Source organism: Salvia splendens, chromosome 10 (genome assembly GCF_004379255.2).
Source record: "Salvia splendens isolate huo1 chromosome 10, SspV2, whole genome shotgun sequence".
Lineage (NCBI taxonomy): Eukaryota > Viridiplantae > Streptophyta > Magnoliopsida > Lamiales > Lamiaceae > Salvia > Salvia splendens.
In genome coordinates this window covers 18698225-18716254 of record NC_056041.1, presented here as the reverse complement: position 1 = coordinate 18716254, position 18030 = coordinate 18698225, and the positions used below count along the sequence as shown (strand labels likewise).

Genomic DNA, 18030 nt, shown 5'->3' with positions numbered 1-18030 from the left:
TCAGCATTTCAAAAAGCTGTTGTGCCACATCAGCCAGAACTGTTGTGTCACACTTCCTACATGATCTCTTCCATAAAAATTCACTTTCAGTTATTGACTTTCTCCAATCTCCATCATACTCATGCTAGTACTATCACTACCCACTCCCCTCTCTCCTTAGTCCAATAAAGATTGCTTTTTTGAGTGAGGAAACCAAAGAAAAATCAAATCTTGATGAAATTGAGATGAGTGGAATAGGCAGAAGCAGCGATGTTGTGGTTGTTGTTGTTAGGGCTGCTAAAGAAATTTCAACAACAGCTCTAACCTGGGCTTTGACAAATGTAGTTCAGCCTGGGGACTGTGTTAGGTTGCTCGTCGTCATCCCAATTCATACCTCAAGTAAACTCTCATTTTTGCTCTCTTTGAAATTTTACCCTACCATAATTAGATTCTGTAACTAAATGCTCAATTTTTTGGAGTGAGTTCATGATGGAGTTTGACATTTGGTCAAGTTGGAATAGTTGAATCATTGCATTGAAATTTCCTTTTAGTGTGTTGTTAGGGAATTCAAAGAAGTTGTTATCAGAAACCACCCCATAAAGGCATTGTTCATATTGTTGTTATATAAATTATTGAGCCCTTGATAGGTAAAGGTCTATGGGGGATTCCATATTTTCATAGTGATTGCGCCACCGGATATTGGGGATTCATGTCAGGAACCATTGTAGAACAGAAGGAGTATATTGCAGGTATATGCAACCAGATGATGCACCAACTAAACCATGTCTATGATCCTGCAAAGGTGTTTTCTTCTGTGCTTTCCCCTCTAGTCTTGTTATTGTCTCGTTGATGCATGAGGCCGGCTTACATTGAGACGTTGTGATAATGTTCCTTGCTGTGTAGGTAACGGTGAAGATGAAGGTTGTTTTTGAATCCAAAGATGGAGTAGTGGCTGCTGAGGCCAAGAGGACTCAAGCACAGTGGGTTGTATTGGACAAGTAAGACACATTGCCCCCTTTTTTTATTGATTGTGTGTTCTGTTTCACAGCATTTATGAGATTCATACAAATCATTTGGTAGGAGAATGGAGTGCGAAGCTAGCTCTTGCACTGAGCAGCTCGACTGCAACGTTGTACTTGTTAAGAACTCTGAGATGAAGGTCCTTAGATTGAACTTGATCGAGCCAAGAAGGCCGGATTCTGAGATGCTTAAGCATTCAAAATCGACTAAGAAACGTTGTAAGGTACCAAATGTGACTCCAACGAGCAGCCCTGAGAAGCTATCCTCGATGCCAAGCTTAGACAAGTTCGTGTCCTCAACGTTCATGTCCGACATCGACTGGGAGCCAAAGGTGATGCAGGCGTCTCCATTAGTGCTCGGACAGTACCACAACTACTATGATGATTCTGATTCTGAGTCAGACAGTGAAAATCACAGCTCTGTCACATCCATGGAAGACAACCTTAGTTCAGCTGATGAATGTGGGAAGCTCTTGAAAGATTGGCTGCATAGATCCAGCAGCAAATCAATGAATGTAAAGCCTGTAGCGCGCCAATTTAGTGGCTCGAGGGATGTGAACGTTGATCTGTGCAGGAATGTGAGAGAGATGATATCACTGAACAGAAATGTACGTACGGATCCCCCTCCACTTTGCTCTGTGTGTTGCCACAAGTCACCATCCGTTGGGAAACCCCCTAGGCTGTTCACGTTCGCAGAGCTGGAACGAGCCACTGGGGGATTTCTGCAGGCGAACTTCTTAGCTGAGGGGGGATATGGCTCAGTGCACCGCGGTGTGTTGCCTGATGGCCAGGTTATAGCTGTCAAACAGCATAAATTGGGTAGCAGTCAAGGCGACCGCGAGTTCTGCTCTGAAGTGCAGGCCTTGAGCTGTGCACAGCACCGGAATATTGTGATGCTGATTGGATACTGCGTGGAGGATGGGAGATGGCTGCTGGTTTACGAGTACATCTGCAATGGCTCTCTGGACTTGCATCTATATGGTAAAATTTCATGATCGCCTTCTTTATTATCTACTTTCTGTGTGAAACTTATCTTGGTTTGATTTGAATCTGCAGGAAGGAATCAAATTCCACTAGAATGGGCTGCACGTCGAAAAATTGCAGTTGGAGCTGCTCGAGGGCTGAGATACCTCCACGAGGAGTGCAGAGTTGGATGCATAGTCCACCGTGATTTGAGGCCAAACAACATTCTCCTCACACATGATTTTGAGGCATTGGTATGTTTTGAATTGTTATGTCATCGCATTGTTTCACATTGGCATCAATCCGTTTACACTAACCGTGTAATTGTGTGGGAAATTGTGGAGAAAAGGTTGGGGACTTTGGACTAGCAAGGGTGCAGGTGGGCGATGGAGATTCGGGTGCAGAGAGCAAAACCATAGGAACATTTGGTTACATGGCTCCGGAATATGCCCAGACTGGGGAAGTAAGTGAAAAGGCGGATGTGTATGCCTTTGGGGTCGTGTTGGTGGAGCTGGTCACGGGGAGGAAAGCGGTGGATATATGCCGGCCTAAGGGCGAGCAATGCCTTACAGAATGGGTACACATCTCTATCCATGTTTTTAGAACTAAGTATGTCTACTTTTAACATGGTAGTATATGTAATATGAATGGAGCAGGCGCGTCCCTTGCTGGAAGAGAATGGCCTCTCCAAGCATGTGGATCCTTGCTTGAACAAGTGCTACTCGGAGAGAGAGGTGGAAGGGATGATGCATTGTGCGTCGCTGTGCTTGCAACGAGACCCTCATTCGAGGCCTCCCATGTCTAAGGTAAAACAATCATGCAGATTTCTTTTGCTTTTTCCTTATATTTCAAGATGATTTCTGGAGTGAAAAAAGCTACACTTCAGTTTATACAATACTTTGTGCTGAATGATTTGATTGTGTGCTGCAGCTACTTCGGTTGTTGGAAGGTGACATTTCGATGAGATGAAATTAAATGTGTTGGAATTCAGATTTGAATGTGTAGATATTGAACTTAGTGATAAAATAGAGTATGATTTATGTTCAAAGCCCATTTTCCTTTATTTGATTGGAATTTGGCAAATAGCCTCACTTCGTATAAATTTCTAAAGAACCCGACTCACTTTGGGAGTTCGGGTTCCTGAGTCTGATACCGATGATAGTGATAACGATTAACGAACAGTGACTCACTCATAAAAGACTCACGTATTATTAGATGATGTCATAAAAATGAATATTGTATTAACTTGGTAATGAAATGAATATTTGATGTAATAAAGGAATATTGTAAGTAGCAAATTTTGAAAGAGAACTATACATTTAATCATTATAGTACAAAATGCACAGCTATATCCCCTTTACAAGCTGCTGATTAATAATTTCCAGTTGTAAATGTAGTGTGGCTAGTTAAAATAATAAACGAATTGCTATATGGACATGCTTTCAGAAAATTGTATAAACACCTGCCGCATTAACAACAAACTGGGAAAAAAAAGGTTCCGGCCGTATGCGAGAAATCTCTGTAGAAAACGGCATGGCAGACACTGGAGGGGGGGGGGGGGGGGGGTGGAGTCAGTCGACCTCCTTTGCACTCTTGATCACCTGTCCCCCAACAAGAAGAGACCATCCATCAGGTCAAGTCTGATATTTGCACTTCTGGCTCATACATATATAGTACTGTATTTATTATCAAGAATCATGAGAGCTGTGGACCATCAAAGATATATGCTTAGCACTGTCCGCACGCAAACTCTCTCCTCTAATCTGGAACAAAAATCATATTCAACAAACCCATAAACTCAATGGAAACTGTGTACAATGCGAAGAAGCAGTTGTGCAGTTTCGGTAATACAGTACCTCATAGGTGGAATCAGGAGAAAACCACCGTAATAGCACTCCAAGATGTACTACGGCAGGTATTAGCTTAAACAGTAATGGTGTAGTCACCTGTGCATAATATTTGTAAGAAGAAAGCGATTGCGGCCATAATTGGAAAAACTAATAAACACTTCTCCCTGAAGTACTCATCAAATTTAGTCATTTCCTAGAGTTTCAGACACACCCATGAAAGCCATGAATCTACTTGCTTGACTAGAGGATCAACAAATTGGACATTGCGTTTTCCAGCGACTTCTAAATTAATACAAGTTCTTGGACTCCTTTTATCCATTTCATATGCACAAATATTACACCACTTGTTATGCCACGAAATAAGTCAATGCAACCACCATATGTAAGCTATGTTAAGCGTATATGCCAGGTAATATATAAGCATAACATATGTTTGAAAAATTATGTGAAGTGCTCCATGACATATCGAAGGCAATGGAAAATATGAAGCTTAACTACAGACCCTAACAGATCATTTTGTTTATCAATGAGAAGAAATATGCTTCATGGGATATTGCCTAGGCACAACTAAAAGTCTAGCATACCAGACTGAGTGCTGTTGTCCCAAGAAGCAACATGTATAGTTTACCCTGTAATTTATCACCTATGTTAGTGGTGGCTCAAAAAAAGGACAATATAACAAAATCAGGACTGCCATCGAAAGTTGATACTAATACTTAATAATATTGAGCAATAGATCACCAATTTCTTATAAGAAAAAGACAAAATTGTTCAAAGTTAGCATATAATGGATATGACACTTCACAATTAAGAAAAACTCAGAAATAAAGAAACACCTCTATCAACTTGAGGTTTGACGCTCGACTAAGAAGAACAAAAGCAAATTCTCCAATTTGTGCAAGAGACATCCCAACCTGCACGTGCATATGACAAAATTTTGCGAGTTAAACAAAGATTACCAACATTTCAGAAATTAACACTAGAAAGTTGCATACAAGAAGGGAAGTCTTGTTGTTGTAGCCAAATCCTCTCACAACCAAACTGAACACAATTGTTTTGATAATAATCACCAAGATAACAGCTGCCAGCAATATATCAATGTGATTCCAGAGAAACTGGACATGAATTAGCATTCCAATACTGGCTAGAAAAAGGGCAGCAAAAAAGTTCCGGATCGGCTCCACCTACAAAATAAAGAGTCAGATTGAAGAAACCTCTGCATAGTGAAAAGTCAGCGCACAATCTGAATGACAACAGTTAGAACTGAGGAAACATGAACGGGTTAGCTCAATGACCCATAAAGCTAGGGGTTCGGTCATACACACTAAATATTTGAATAGCAAAGTTATGTTCTTGCAGGATAACAGTTTACAATTGCAGGAAAATCTAAAATAATTTCAGGATAGACCCATTGGAGGATCTCCAATACAAAAGAGCAGCAACAGATCAATAATGAGGTTAAAGTTAAATATTGGGTGCAAGACAACCTCAATGGCCTCAGTCAGTTCTGAGAAAAAAAGGAAAAAAGTGCAACTTTCTCTGACTCAATCATGTACATTATAGTATACTATAGGAAGTCAAATTGTAGTAATAGTTATATGGCCACTCAGCACTTAGTCCTATTTCCAGTCGGGGATAAGTTCTAAACTTAAGGGACAAAAAGCTAGGTGGCACTCTTCTTTGAGGAAGAAAAGGAAATAATATCTTCAAGCAGATTAAGCAATTAGCACAGTTCAAAGAGAGAAATGCCTAGACAGCAGAACTTCAAATTTTGGCTACCCTGAAGGTAATCTGACCATACATTGGCAAAAGGCATGTGTGCATCTCTACCATCTACTTGAACTGCCAGTTGCTACACTTATTTGCAGCAAACCAACCATCTAAAACATCATTTTATCGAAAAGAGTGGTGGAGCTTTAAAAACTAATTTCATAAAACAATTAGAATCATGTACTCATCACCTACAGCAGAATAAACAAATCCAAAATTTCACCAACCATACACTTAAGTCTAAGACCTAACCATTTCCATTTATATAACTAAATTTTGAAATTCAAGTCTTCCTCCCAGATAAAAGAAAAGGGGCATGAAAAGAAGAAAGGTAACAGACTCAATAAAAATTGAGAAATACATTTGTAACAGAACCAACCATATAGAGGAAATTCCAGTTTAGTAATCAATCAATACCACATACCTCTGTGTGTGTGTGAGAGAGAGAGAGAGAGACAAACACACAGGAAGATATATATAGTAGATTAGAATACCATGCAATAATAGAGAAGCCATACCTGTTCTAGAGTATGATGAGCATGATCAGTTGTTGATATCATCAGTCCCGCAGCAAAGGAGCCTAGCTCAAGACTCAGACCCAACTTATCGCTACACTGGAACAATATAGTTTACATTACATGCATATATTCAATAACTTTGCAGTCAAAACTCAAAAGGCACATTGTCGGGACTAGTAACTAGATTTCGAAAGGAGACAAATTGAAATATACTAAAATTGCATATAGATTACAGAAGAAGATAACTTAATCAAATAAAAGTTCCAAACGCCAATAAGTAGTCAAACAAGACAAATTGGGAAGTGCAACTAACCCAAGCAACAAGCAAGCAGAGCGCAACAGATGTCAACTGGTAGAGTTCATTAGTCTGCAAAGAAGACTAAGTCAAATATAAGATCAATGTGCATGCAACACATTTTCACAAACGCAAAGGCACCTGTGATGATAGACTAATCATCAACTTCAGTAAACGAGGTATAAGAGTGCGGGACAATATTGCCAATATGGTCAGGAATGTAACTAACACCACCAACCTGTACATGGAAAGTAGGGTCCCATAAATGAATATAGATCATTGAAAAAAAAACCCGGTTTCATAAAGGCTTCCAAGTGTTTCTAAGAACTACAAAAAATAGTCTAAACACTAAGCATAACCTTGCCACTGAAAGAGTAAGAATTTATTAGATTTCATCACACACAACTGATAGTATTCGTATTTAATATTTTTTTATAAAAGACGAGAGTATATAATGGTGGGAATTATAGAACATCTGCATATCAACTAATATCTTTTCAGAATATCAATTCCAGAAGCTGTTGTAAGTACAAGTCAAGTAAACAGGAACAACAGTATCATCAATGCATAAGTTAGAGACAAAATAGATATTTATATCTATATTGCATGCAAGTCACCGAAACAGGAAAAATCATTCTGTATTGTCTATTGTCTTACAGTTTTGTCATGGAAACAATTCCTTGAAGAGCACCAGAAGTACCACCAAGGATAGGGAGAAGAGCAAATAGCAAACCCACAGTACAGTCCTTGTAAACCAGAGGGATCGTTCAGACTTTCGCAAAGCAAAACTCGTGCAAAATATAAACTTAATAACAAGAAATGTTATGAAGATCTGTCGGTATTATGTTTATGTGAAATGGTCAGATTTTAGAGAATTTAGGCTTCAACTTTATATACATAGGTGTATCAAAGGAATAATGTTAAGCAGAGACAAACCTGCAGAACAAGGGTGCCTACAGTAACCTGCCCATATAATGTATTGATACTATTCTTTTCCATCAAGAATTTCAAAACCTACAAGCAAGATATTGCATCAGCTTGAATTAGGCGATTGGCTGAAGAAAGACATGAGTTCTGTTATATTCATTGCACGAGTTATACAATGTTGTCCAGATTCTTTAAGGTGAAAATAGACAGCAACCACACACTTATTATTAATACGTATACCCATGTATGTAAAAAGTGAAACTTTCTTATCAGAATGGAAGTACTAAGAGCACTCTATCTTCATTGGTTCGTGTCCTTAGTGTAAAATAAATTGTTTGGTAGAGCAAATTTTGGTGATGCAAAAGATCCTGTTTTCACCGAACACAGCCACAATATCTTTGAACTCAATAAGACAAAATCCATATTCATCAGGAACTAGAGGCATATTAGATAATTGTATCATCAGAAGATGTCATCTGATTGCAGCAGCAGTGTCTTGGTATACTCTGAGGAAAATAGTTAAGGGAATTACTTTGTATAGGAACACGGATCACTTTTAAAGGCGCCTTACAGTGTCTAAGAAGCTAACCAGTGGAAGGATTAACCATGTACATTAGCATAGACCTCTTATAAAGATTCCTTACGGCGTCTAAGAAACTACATGAATATTTGTAATTCCCCTCGCCTAATGTCAGTAAGAAGATGAAGTTTCCTTTAAGCACATTATAAAAGTCAACTCTACTTCTGACATAAAAATAGTGACAGCTTCCTCCAAATTCCATAATGAAGTTAATCTCTTCATATCCAACATTCTGATTATTTTCTCTGGGAGAAAATCTAACCCCTTGCCTTTGAGGTTTTGTGATTGTGATTGAATATGCATATAGAATATTTGGTTCTTTTACCTTGAATATAAATGATTATTATGAGCTTCAGAGAGCATGAAAGGAATTATTCCCCAAACAGTGTTTTAAACCATAGAGAGGAAAAAGGACTCAAATTAAAACTTCATAGCTGAATCATCTTTACTCTCACAAATTAGATTAGGCTCAAGATTAAAAAATCAGATGGAGGTTGTACCACTGCCGTTGAAGACATTGAGAGGAATACACCAACAAAGACACCTTCAGATGCTTCCCCACCACATAACTGCAAATATATTACTTATACATATTTAAAAGTAAACAAAAATGAAAGGACTAGACAAAATGAAATGAATAGACTTATAGACACGACAAGATTATTTAATGAATAGCCCTGGAGCATAAAGGAAAGTCCATAGATCAGGTGAATGACAAGGTGAACCATGATTCTTTTCTGTATTTTCCCATACAACTCCTAGCATAACAAAACGAACCTCCATACATATTTGAAATCTAAAGTAAAAAGTAATTTTTTTTAATTTTTAACATACAGCTAGTGATTACGAAAGTCAATAATATCTAAGGAAGTTAAAGTTAGTTTCAGTCAACATTTCGTTTAACAGAGTTGTGATTGCAAAGGGGCACAAATATAAGAAACAGGGAATAGAGAGGATACCAAGGCTGTTATTCCACACAAACACATAAACAGAAGTATTTGAAGCAACCCACCGAAGAAAGCAACTGCTCGCACAACACGAATCTGCATTATCAGTAAAATTTACTATCAATCTTTCAAGGTTTCGATTTCTTTTTTCCATTGCGTTTTTTAACATCACCTAATAGCATGAGGGAACATGTATATTTAGATAATAACACAACCAACCTTCACAACTGAGAATTCTAGCCCCAGTGCAAAAAGAAGAAAAATAACTCCAAACTGTGCCACTGTTTCAACCTGCAGGAACATACTGTGAGCAGTTAGAACGAGGTCACATTCTCACAGGAGTAAGAAAACAGCAAAGATGCAATAATCATATGCTCAAACATAAAGGTGGTGCAAGTAGCAACATACTTGAACCATTTCACTGACAATACTAAAACCTCCAGGTCCTATAAGGGATCCTGCTAGTAAATATCCAGTTATAACCTGCGAGGTTAAAATTGCAGATCATCACAGAAATCCAGAAATCAGCAATACACCAGGGATAACCAAAACATGGAGAATCGATGAATAAAAAGTTGCCAAAATCAGCAAAAATAGCATAAAGCCTATTGGGAAGCTTACTGGTTGTCCTGCACAAGCAAAGGCAATTCCACCACAGGTTGCAGAAACAATTACAACAACTAGATCAGATATGAACCTGTGGAACAAAAAAAAACCATAATATTAGATTGCTTATATAAGATTTAAATGACGAGTACGGGTACCTTGGGGGGAAACTCAGATATCTAACCTTAGGTCCAATTGTAAGATAGGAAATTTCGACTTGCGATTGGACATAATGAAGACATTGTCCTGCACATAATTTTCAATGGCTGGAAATATCTACCTCAAACATTTCTAGAAAGCAAAACTTGCAATTATTGAAAATAAGTTTATTGCAACCCCAGAGCCAAGAACATAATGAATGTTGGAGTTTCTAATGAAACTAATAGCTGCTGAATTTTTTTAAAAAAAAGTACCTTGCTATCTATCAAGGTTGGAGTCTCTTCAGGTTGATTCTCAGCATCAAGAGTAAAAACATCATGGAACTGAAATGACCTAATATAAAGTCAGAAAATAAGTATCAACCAAAATCCAACTTCGAATTTGCTGTAGACACAAAAATAAAAAAAATAGTACTCAAAAGTAACAGAACACAGCAGACTGTTGAATTTGGAGGATACAGGTTTAGGAAGCATACTTTTCATCTTTTGTCTCATTCTTCTTGGGCTTAACCCTGGCAACAGTTTCCAGAACTGCCTGAGAATTTTAGAAGTTTCAGTAGGGACAGTAGAGACAACCAAATTGAAATTGGAGGCAAAAGAAAGGGGGGAACACTTAAAAACAAAATATGGTTCACATAATGATCTTGATGTTTAGTCAAGTTTAGAAAATAGATAATTTGAAGTAACGAAAACTTGATTGAAGCTGTTTTTAAGTTTAACTCAATTATTCATATGACCGAAACACCATTGAAGTCATGAATATTATGCTTTAACTCCAAAAGAACATGAGCAGTTCAATGCTATGTAAAAAGCAAACCTAATTATATAAAGCACATCTGAAATCCCCACGAAGCAAAAGCAAATCTAACAGCAGCTTTTCATTATATCTCCAAGCACCTAAAGTTCTAATTCTCGAGATGCCAGAAATATAGTGCTCACCAAATATTAGTTCAAGAAGGCACTTAAAAAATATTTAACGGCGTTCACCCTTTCCAAATAACTAAGCACATCTGAATTTATAAATAATTAAATATAAGCATGTTCCAACATAAGAAGATATTATAAGGCAAGAAAGAAACCTGCTGTTCATTAACACTGTTGTTGAAGCTCCCATGATCTTTTACTGCAAATTTAAAGAAGATAGAGTGTGATCACAAACTCAAGTCATATGTTCCCTTCCAAGTAGAAATGCATATTCCTACTTTACGAGATTCAAATAAGCTCCAACGATTAAAAACACATCATTCAACTTCTTGTTGGGTCTCATTTCATGAAACCCAACATCAAACAGGGATATATTTTCCCCAATCACCAAACTAACGAAGATTTTACCAGTCTGTCAAAGAGAAGCCTAGTGTCACGTCTCCATCTTGTATTAATTTCATTGCTACCTCTTGAACTTACTTGCACTATATTCATTTGAAACTGTAGGATATGCTCAAATATTTTGTAATTGTTATTCAATGTTGACATCAATATATCATGAACCTTAAGCCCTAAAATAACCTTTGATCAGCATTTCTTTTAACATGAATCTACTGCAAAAGAATATACACAAACACTGAATCTTTGAAGATAATCACAAGACTTAAATGCATAAAAATAAATAAGCCAGAAATGGAATTAAAGAAAAACTCTATTATTAGTCCATGCAACACAGAGGGACCTGATCTACACAACACAACACAAAATTGAATGAAAAGCAAAACGGTATAATAGGCAGCATTAATTGACAATGTACAACAAGGCGAGACAGAGAGCACAATCATCAGAGATCTGCACTAACCGTCGGTGAGTTCATCAGTCTCGTTGAACTCTTTCTCCAATGCGTGATCAAGCATATCAGCAAGAGTATTTTCCTTTCGCAAGGACGTATCGTTTAGGGCAGTAGCATTAACTCCATCGATTTCAGGCATCGAGTCGCCGGCGATGAGCGGCGACAAGAAGAAATAGAAGAGAATGAGGAGCGCAAAAAATGTCCGCATCTTACGAATTCACTCCGTCGGAAGTGGAGGTGGAGAAATTAGTGCGGTAGATAAATGGCTCCCCGCGCAGGTCAGCAGAGACGGCGGAGGTGGAGTGAATTGCATAAAAGGAGTTTCTCAACTTTACTCATCCCAGACCCAGATACTCGGCGCTTGAGATCTGCGAAACAGAGTAGGTTGGGATTGGATCCACGCGGCCCACGGAGCGTGTGATCGACGCGCCGTCTTCTGCGGTGGCTGTTCTAGGTGTACAATTTGCGCCACTTTTTCAATTCCAAAGGAACGCCAATTTTTGGTTTGTTTTAAGCAATCCTTTTTATTTTACAAAATCAAAATCGCCAGAATGGAATCGTGTGTTTATTCTGGAGTAATAGTATTTATTATTCCAACACTTTTTAAAATTTTGGACATTTTCATCAATTACATTAATTCCAATAATTAATGTATTACTAAATTTAATTAAATACTCTATTACTGGTAGTCGATTAAAATATTATTTGAGTCGTTTACATAATTAAATTTATTATTCTTACTACCTGCGTGCTTAATATCCCTCATTTTAATTTATTGTATTTAATTAGTTATATACAAATTTTGGTTTCGGTCGTGAAGAGAATAATCTATAATAAATCTAAGAAGAATATTCCAAAATTGATGAAATCATGCAATAAGTAAATAATCTAAGAAGAATATTCCAAAATTAATGAAATCATGCAACAAGTAGGAATGTTAGTGTAGCCGAAACTCGTAGACTAATATGAATAGCCCGATAAATTCAGATTTTAGAGGGCTAGACTAACAAATTTTTAATCCGTTTAAATTACAACCGAATGGCTGACCTAAAACCCGATGTGCTGGACATATGTGTAACTATCGTCTATTCTTCTATCATACTAATATACATATAATTACTTTTATCATTATGTATTACATGAATCACATGCTAATTTTATATGTTAATAGTCCGATTAGCCCGCACTTAATTAATTCATAAGCCGAATAGGGTTGACTAAATACGTTGGATTGACTCGATTAACATACCTAACAACAATTTTAAAATGTTTTAGCAATTCAGATTTAGATATAAAATAAATCTGTATTTAGAAGCGGACGAAAATGAAAAACCACCACAAAGTTTCAATCGGGTTAGCAGGTTGGAAGAGTTCAGAACTTTTGAGTAAAATTCAGGCTACATTTTTTACCACCAAATCTGAATTCAAGCAATTTCATGCTTTTTATACCGATTATAAGACCAAAGGAGTAACATTTTACATAAGCAAGAGAAGCTACAAAGCAGACAGTTTCGACAATATTGATTTGGTAACGATGGTATCAGACTTCTCAACAGCCGCAGTTAAAATAAGCTTGTGTGGCCTCAATGATGGAGTACATTTGTTGATTAGGCATAACACAAAATTGGCAAACTTCAAAGATCTTGAATATCTCTTACTATACTTGCAAACCTGCTCAACGAGTTGATCGACCGAGTCTTGCATCAAATGAACATTATGATCCAAAATGTTTCTCCATAAGCTAAACAACGACTCTGTCCACACTAGCTCCTCGCCAATCAAACACCGGTGGCAGGGAAGGCACACGAATCTCAGCACGTCTTCATCTTTTGTGAGGAGTTTTTGGCAAAACGCGGAAACATGAGCAGGAGGGTGCAGGCATTCTCTAACTACTCTAGTGAGCACATCACAGACGGGGCTATTTATACCATCCTTTCGTAAAATTAATGGAAAGAATAGGGCGTACTCAGCAGCCCTTTGGTGAGCCCTGCAATACTCTAGTGTTATATTCAACAGCACACGAGAAGATGGTTCATTCAAGACTAGAAACTTTGGGAGGAAAACAGAGCACAAAATATGGGATGGCCAATCGCATTCATCAGCTTCAATTCCACCCGACAAATGAGACAATAAAACAGCTGCAGCTTCATCGTCTGCACTCCATGGCTCAATCAAATTCAAAATCAATAAACGCTCTCGTCTACCACCAGAGCAAAGTTTGCGAATTTCCCTAGCCAACTCCACAGCTCTCAAATTACTATCGATATGCAGAAGCTCAGTTTTCAACGATTTCGCCACTTTTTCAACTTCATCGTCAATGTCTGATTCATCCTCACCAATCTCTACCATCATAACATCAGTATTTTTCTGTTTACTCTCCTCAACATCAATAAGCAAATCATCCTCATCTCCTCCACTACTGCCAGTTAACGGCATTTTAGTGGCGCTTAGTTCATCAACCGACATCGGGAGCCAAGGAAACACTGATTCACCATCTCTAGCAGCATCCCTGAGCCAATCTGGCATCATATAGAAGTCATCCTCTTCAGTTTCCTCTTCGGATTCCAAATTCAAATGAGAAAGCCATTGATAATTAGACAAAGATACCAAGTCAAGCAGCTGTTGAGCAGCTTTTTCCACCCAAAAATCCACCCTTCTGCCCTCACTCAGCAAAACCCTAGCAAGTCTACACAATTCCCTTGAGCAAAATCTCTGATGTTGGTATGCAAGAAACGATAAAATCCGGGCCTGAACTACACTAGGCAGTGTCTCAATCCACATAACCCTGATCATCAAATAAATGAGTACTTTTTTCAACAAAACTAACAGCTTTATCAAGTATAAACACAAAAGAACACATTTTGACACACACATTCACCTTTTTTCTTGTGGAGAAGAAGAGTTGTCTGAAGGTCTCATAAGGAGGGAGAGGAAAGATGTAGTGGAAATGGGAGGGGAGTTCGATGCAGGAGGGTTGAACATTTCTTCCAAGCATTTTGAAGCTTCGGTCTCGGGGCATGTCGAATTTGAGAAAACCTGCAACAGTGGAATCCAGGATTCCATGTTGATGTTTATAATTGATTAACACTGAATCGCAGCGGGTCTGGATTGAAAATAAATGAAATTAGGGTTTTGATTTAGGGGATATCAGAGTTAATCGTGCGTCCGATTTTTAGGCCATCCATAATAGGAATAGCCCAGCAATAGCCCAGCCATAGCCTTGCCACATCATCAGCACTAAAAATCCTCCTGCCACATCATAAATAGCTCAGCCATAGCCTAGCCACATCATAAATAGCCCAGCCACATCAATAGCCACATCACTAATAACAATTATATAAAATGACATAATTAACAATCACACAATATACGGAATTTAATTTACGAGACATATATGGGAAACATTAATAATACTATCCACATCACTATTAACAAATATATACAAAATGAAATAATTAACAATCACACAATATGCGAAATTTAATTTACGAGACATATACGGGAAAAGTTTAATAATACTATTAAAATTTAAAAAAGTACAATAATTTAAAAAAGTACATTTATTTAAAAAAAAATACATTAATAAAAAAGAGTGACAATTCACTCCTCGTCGGAGTTTGTGACCCGCTACTCCCGGAACTAGGCCCGTTGTTGAGATCCATCTCCCGTTGTTGATCTTGAACAGAAATTAAGATAGAGAGAGTACTCGTTAAAACAAGTGGTGCGAATGAAAATGACGAGCAAAGCGCGTATATATAGTGTTTCGGAAAAAAAAAATTAATTTTCGCGCTAGGCGGTGCGCTGGGCGATCCGGGCGCTGCAATAGCGCCGAACGGACCGCCCAGCCGACCGCCCAGCGCAACATAACCGCCCAGCGCTGCGCGGTTTCTCTCTCCACTTAGCCGCTGGGCGGCTGCAATAGACCGCCCAGCGAACCGCCCAGCGCCGACGGTCGACTGGGCGGTCGCTGGGCGCCTATTGTGGATGGTCTTAGAAAGAGCGGAGTTGAAGTACTTGTTGATAATCAGTGAACTCTTCTGTACTGCCCTCCATCATCACTCATCAGTACGAGTACTATTTTCTTTATTTTATCGCTCAAAAAAAAGTCAATTTTAGATCCATTTCAATCTGTCAATAAACCAAATAGATTATAATATCTTTATAATGATGTGAGATGGAATTTTTTTTTAAAGGTGACATCTTCTATAAGACAAGCTAAAAAAGAAAAAAATGTTTATTATAGGAAGGAGAGAGTAAAATTTATTGAACCACTCTCTTAATTTTGGCATTTGTCAAAAATAAATTAAATACACATAATTTGAATTTGGACGATATAATTTTGATATTGGTATAAATTTTTAAAACTATGTTGTACGTAAATGAATCGTGGGTGGTCATTTTAATTAACCAAAAGCCCAACAAGAAGGCGTGACCAAAATTTCCTAATCCCTATCCAGGCCCACAACAACTTTCTTTTATTCTTGTCTCCTCTGATTTTAACTAGCTCAACATTTGCTATTTCGCACATAATTTTGTTTTATAAGTTGAATAGAGAGACAAGTATAAGAAAATAGAAATAATAATGTTTTTACACTTGATATGGAGAATATCAATTGAAATAAGATGATGTATGAAGTTGACTTATGTGTGAGAGTATTAAAAGAGGGAGTAGTAGTAGAAGTCAGTCTAACTCTTAACTGCAAATATTAATATTCTCATCAGAGGAAACCTCTATTTCCCTTTCCCCTTCCCAAAGCATATCCAGGCGCAATCATGGCTGTGAGCAACAGCATCACGGCAATCCTGAACTTCGTGGCGATGATGTGCTCCTTCCCCATTATCGCCGCCGGCGTCTGGCTGGCGTCGCGGGCGGACAACGAGTGCCTCCTCTGGCTCCGTTGGCCGCTCGTCTTCCTCGGCTTCGCCTTCCTTCTCGTCTCCGCCGCCGGATTCGTCGGCGCCTACTGGAAGAAGGAGGGCCTCCTTGCTGTCTACCTCGTCGCCATGTTCATCCTCATCGTCGTGCTCCTCGTCGTCCTCGTCCTCGCCTTCGTCGTCACGCGCCCCGGTGGCGCGTACACCGCGGCGGGTGGGGCCAGGTTCAAGGAGTACAGGCTGGAGGGGTTCTCGTCGTGGCTGAGGGATCATGTTACGGGCGCTGGTAGTTGGGGGAAGATAAGGGCGTGTTTGGCTGCTTCTCAGATTTGTCCTAAGCTGGCTCATAAGTTTGTCTCTGCTCCTGATTTCTTTGCTGCTCATCTTTCTCCTATTCAGGTTCTTTGTTTTTCTTATTTATTCTGTTTTTATTGTTGGAATGTGTCTACGCTGTAATTCAAGCATTGAGATAACATTTGATACAGAATTAGAACTCTAGACACCCTCCGTCAAGTCTTAAGGTACGAGATTAATAAAATGGGTGTGTAAAGGTAATTAAGTAAAGAAAAAATTAAATAAGCAAAATAATTAAATAAAGTTTTTGCTAAAAAAAGAAATGGCGCAACCATCTTAAGACCATCCTCGAAGAAATACGAAACAACTACCATGAGAGCACTATATGTGTATAATTTCATGTTAAAATACACTCATTCTGTCCGAACAATATGGGTAAGAATATTGTGAAGGTGTTTATGAGTTGAACAAGGGAAGGGATCTACATGTTAATTTTAATTTAAATTAAAGAGGTGGACCAAAATAAATCGATGCAGTATTCAAAGTAATATATTTTGAAGCAATATTTATAAATAAATGTGAATATTCAAAAAAATATAAAAGTGGAGTATTTTTTTGGACAAATGGAGTTTAAAGGCCAGTATAACAGGATTAGATACTCGAGTCTGAGAGAAAAAAACAACTCTCGACACCCAAATTTGATCAGAAGTAAATGGAATATCCAGCCTATCTATAATCAATCCTTAGTTTAATCCAGCTACGTATCCAGCCTAGCTATAATTAAGATTCATACATTCTCAATTAAAATTTGTTAATGATTCCAAACTAATTTGAAAGCCAACATTGACATTGACATTGATTTTGAATTGACTGTAGTCAGGATGCTGCAAGCCACCATTGATGTGTGGGTTGCAATACTCGAACCCAACGACGTGGTTGGGGGAGTCGAACATGGGAGGAGGGTCCGACTGCGGCTTGTGGAGCAACGATCCAAGCCAGCTATGCTACAATTGCGATTCATGCAAGGCTGGTGTGCTGGGAAACCTAAGAGATGAATGGAGGAAAGCGAACATAATTCTGATAATCACACTAGTGCTCCTAATTTGGGTGTACCTCATCGCCTGCAGCGCATACAGGAACGCTCAAACCGAGCAACTCTTTCGCAGATACAAACAGGGTTGGGTTTGAATTTGATCATATCTACTACACTACAATAGTTTGTAATCATAGAATAAAGGGAGCTAGCTAGGTTCCACCACACCACATGCATATCCATCTTTCCTTATCATTTCAAAAAGACTCAACAGAGATTCTGTCTCAACTCTTTATCTTATCTACTTCTAGCTTTTTGATGTGGGAATCTTTTAGTTTTAGTCATTTGAATGATTTGCCACCTTTTTCCACAACATTCGGGAACGCTATGCCCACCACGTACCAAATTTTTTAATCTTTGAACCAGGAATTTCATTACC

The 18030-nt window shown here is 38.3% G+C and overlaps 4 protein-coding genes across 4 annotated transcripts; 2 read left to right on the top strand and 2 right to left on the bottom strand.

The window, feature by feature from the left end:
* LOC121751648 (inactive protein kinase SELMODRAFT_444075-like) lies at nt 1–3113 on the top strand. The gene is made up of 8 exons (XM_042146446.1): nt 1–378; nt 627–781; nt 883–977; nt 1060–1979; nt 2055–2215; nt 2311–2538; nt 2618–2767; nt 2892–3113. The coding sequence occupies exons 1-8, from the start codon at nt 225–227 to the stop codon at nt 2928–2930; spliced, it is 1902 nt and encodes a 633-aa protein (XP_042002380.1). The 5' UTR covers nt 1–224; the 3' UTR covers nt 2931–3113.
* A 146-nt stretch (nt 3114–3259) lies between these two features.
* On the bottom strand, nt 3260–11920 carry LOC121751649 (K(+) efflux antiporter 4-like). Its single transcript, XM_042146447.1, has 21 exons — nt 11399–11920; nt 10692–10735; nt 10089–10147; nt 9868–9946; nt 9639–9700; nt 9470–9545; nt 9257–9331; nt 9068–9139; nt 8861–8944; nt 8402–8470; nt 7331–7408; nt 7052–7140; nt 6536–6632; nt 6413–6466; nt 6100–6195; nt 4807–4995; nt 4648–4725; nt 4396–4440; nt 3818–3907; nt 3674–3724; nt 3260–3562 (listed from the first exon to the last, which is right to left on the bottom strand). The coding sequence occupies exons 1-21, from the start codon at nt 11595–11597 to the stop codon at nt 3533–3535; spliced, it is 1716 nt and encodes a 571-aa protein (XP_042002381.1). The 5' UTR covers nt 11598–11920; the 3' UTR covers nt 3260–3532.
* An 848-nt stretch (nt 11921–12768) lies between these two features.
* LOC121750402 lies at nt 12769–14497 on the bottom strand. Its single transcript, XM_042144933.1, has 2 exons — nt 14268–14497; nt 12769–14174 (listed from the first exon to the last, which is right to left on the bottom strand). Exons 1-2 carry the CDS (start codon nt 14450–14452, stop codon nt 12884–12886), a joined length of 1476 nt encoding a protein of 491 aa, XP_042000867.1. The 5' UTR covers nt 14453–14497; the 3' UTR covers nt 12769–12883.
* A 1548-nt stretch (nt 14498–16045) lies between these two features.
* On the top strand, nt 16046–17953 carry LOC121751217 (tetraspanin-2-like). Its single transcript, XM_042145932.1, has 2 exons — nt 16046–16663; nt 17435–17953. Exons 1-2 carry the CDS (start codon nt 16163–16165, stop codon nt 17744–17746), a joined length of 813 nt encoding a protein of 270 aa, XP_042001866.1. The 5' UTR covers nt 16046–16162; the 3' UTR covers nt 17747–17953.
* Nucleotides 17954–18030: the final 77 nt, after the last annotated feature.

Bases quoted from the DNA above. Each gene is read 5' to 3' on its own strand.
- LOC121751649 (XM_042146447.1), bottom strand. From the start codon at position 11,597: ATGCGGACATTTTTTGCGCTCCTCATTCTCTTCTATTTCTTCTTGTCG. The intron at 9,701-9,867 runs GTACTTTTTTTT...AATTATGTGCAG, and splicing joins CAACCTTGATAGATAGCAAG to GACAATGTCTTCATTATGTC. The intron at 3,563-3,673 runs GTCCACAGCTCT...GTTGGGGGACAG, and splicing joins CTAAGCATATATCTTTGATG to GTGATCAAGAGTGCAAAGGA.
- LOC121751217 (XM_042145932.1), top strand. From the start codon at position 16,163: ATGGCTGTGAGCAACAGCATCACGGCAATCCTGAACTTCGTGGCGATG. The intron at 16,664-17,434 runs GTTCTTTGTTTT...AATTGACTGTAG, and splicing joins CTCATCTTTCTCCTATTCAG to TCAGGATGCTGCAAGCCACC.
- LOC121751648 (XM_042146446.1), top strand. From the start codon at position 225: ATGAGTGGAATAGGCAGAAGCAGCGATGTTGTGGTTGTTGTTGTTAGG. The intron at 782-882 runs GTGTTTTCTTCT...CTTGCTGTGTAG, and splicing joins ATGTCTATGATCCTGCAAAG to GTAACGGTGAAGATGAAGGT. The intron at 2,539-2,617 runs GTACACATCTCT...TGAATGGAGCAG, and splicing joins AGCAATGCCTTACAGAATGG to GCGCGTCCCTTGCTGGAAGA.
- LOC121750402 (XM_042144933.1), bottom strand. From the start codon at position 14,452: ATGGAATCCTGGATTCCACTGTTGCAGGTTTTCTCAAATTCGACATGC. The intron at 14,175-14,267 runs GTGAATGTGTGT...TTTGATGATCAG, and splicing joins TCTTCTCCACAAGAAAAAAG to GGTTATGTGGATTGAGACAC.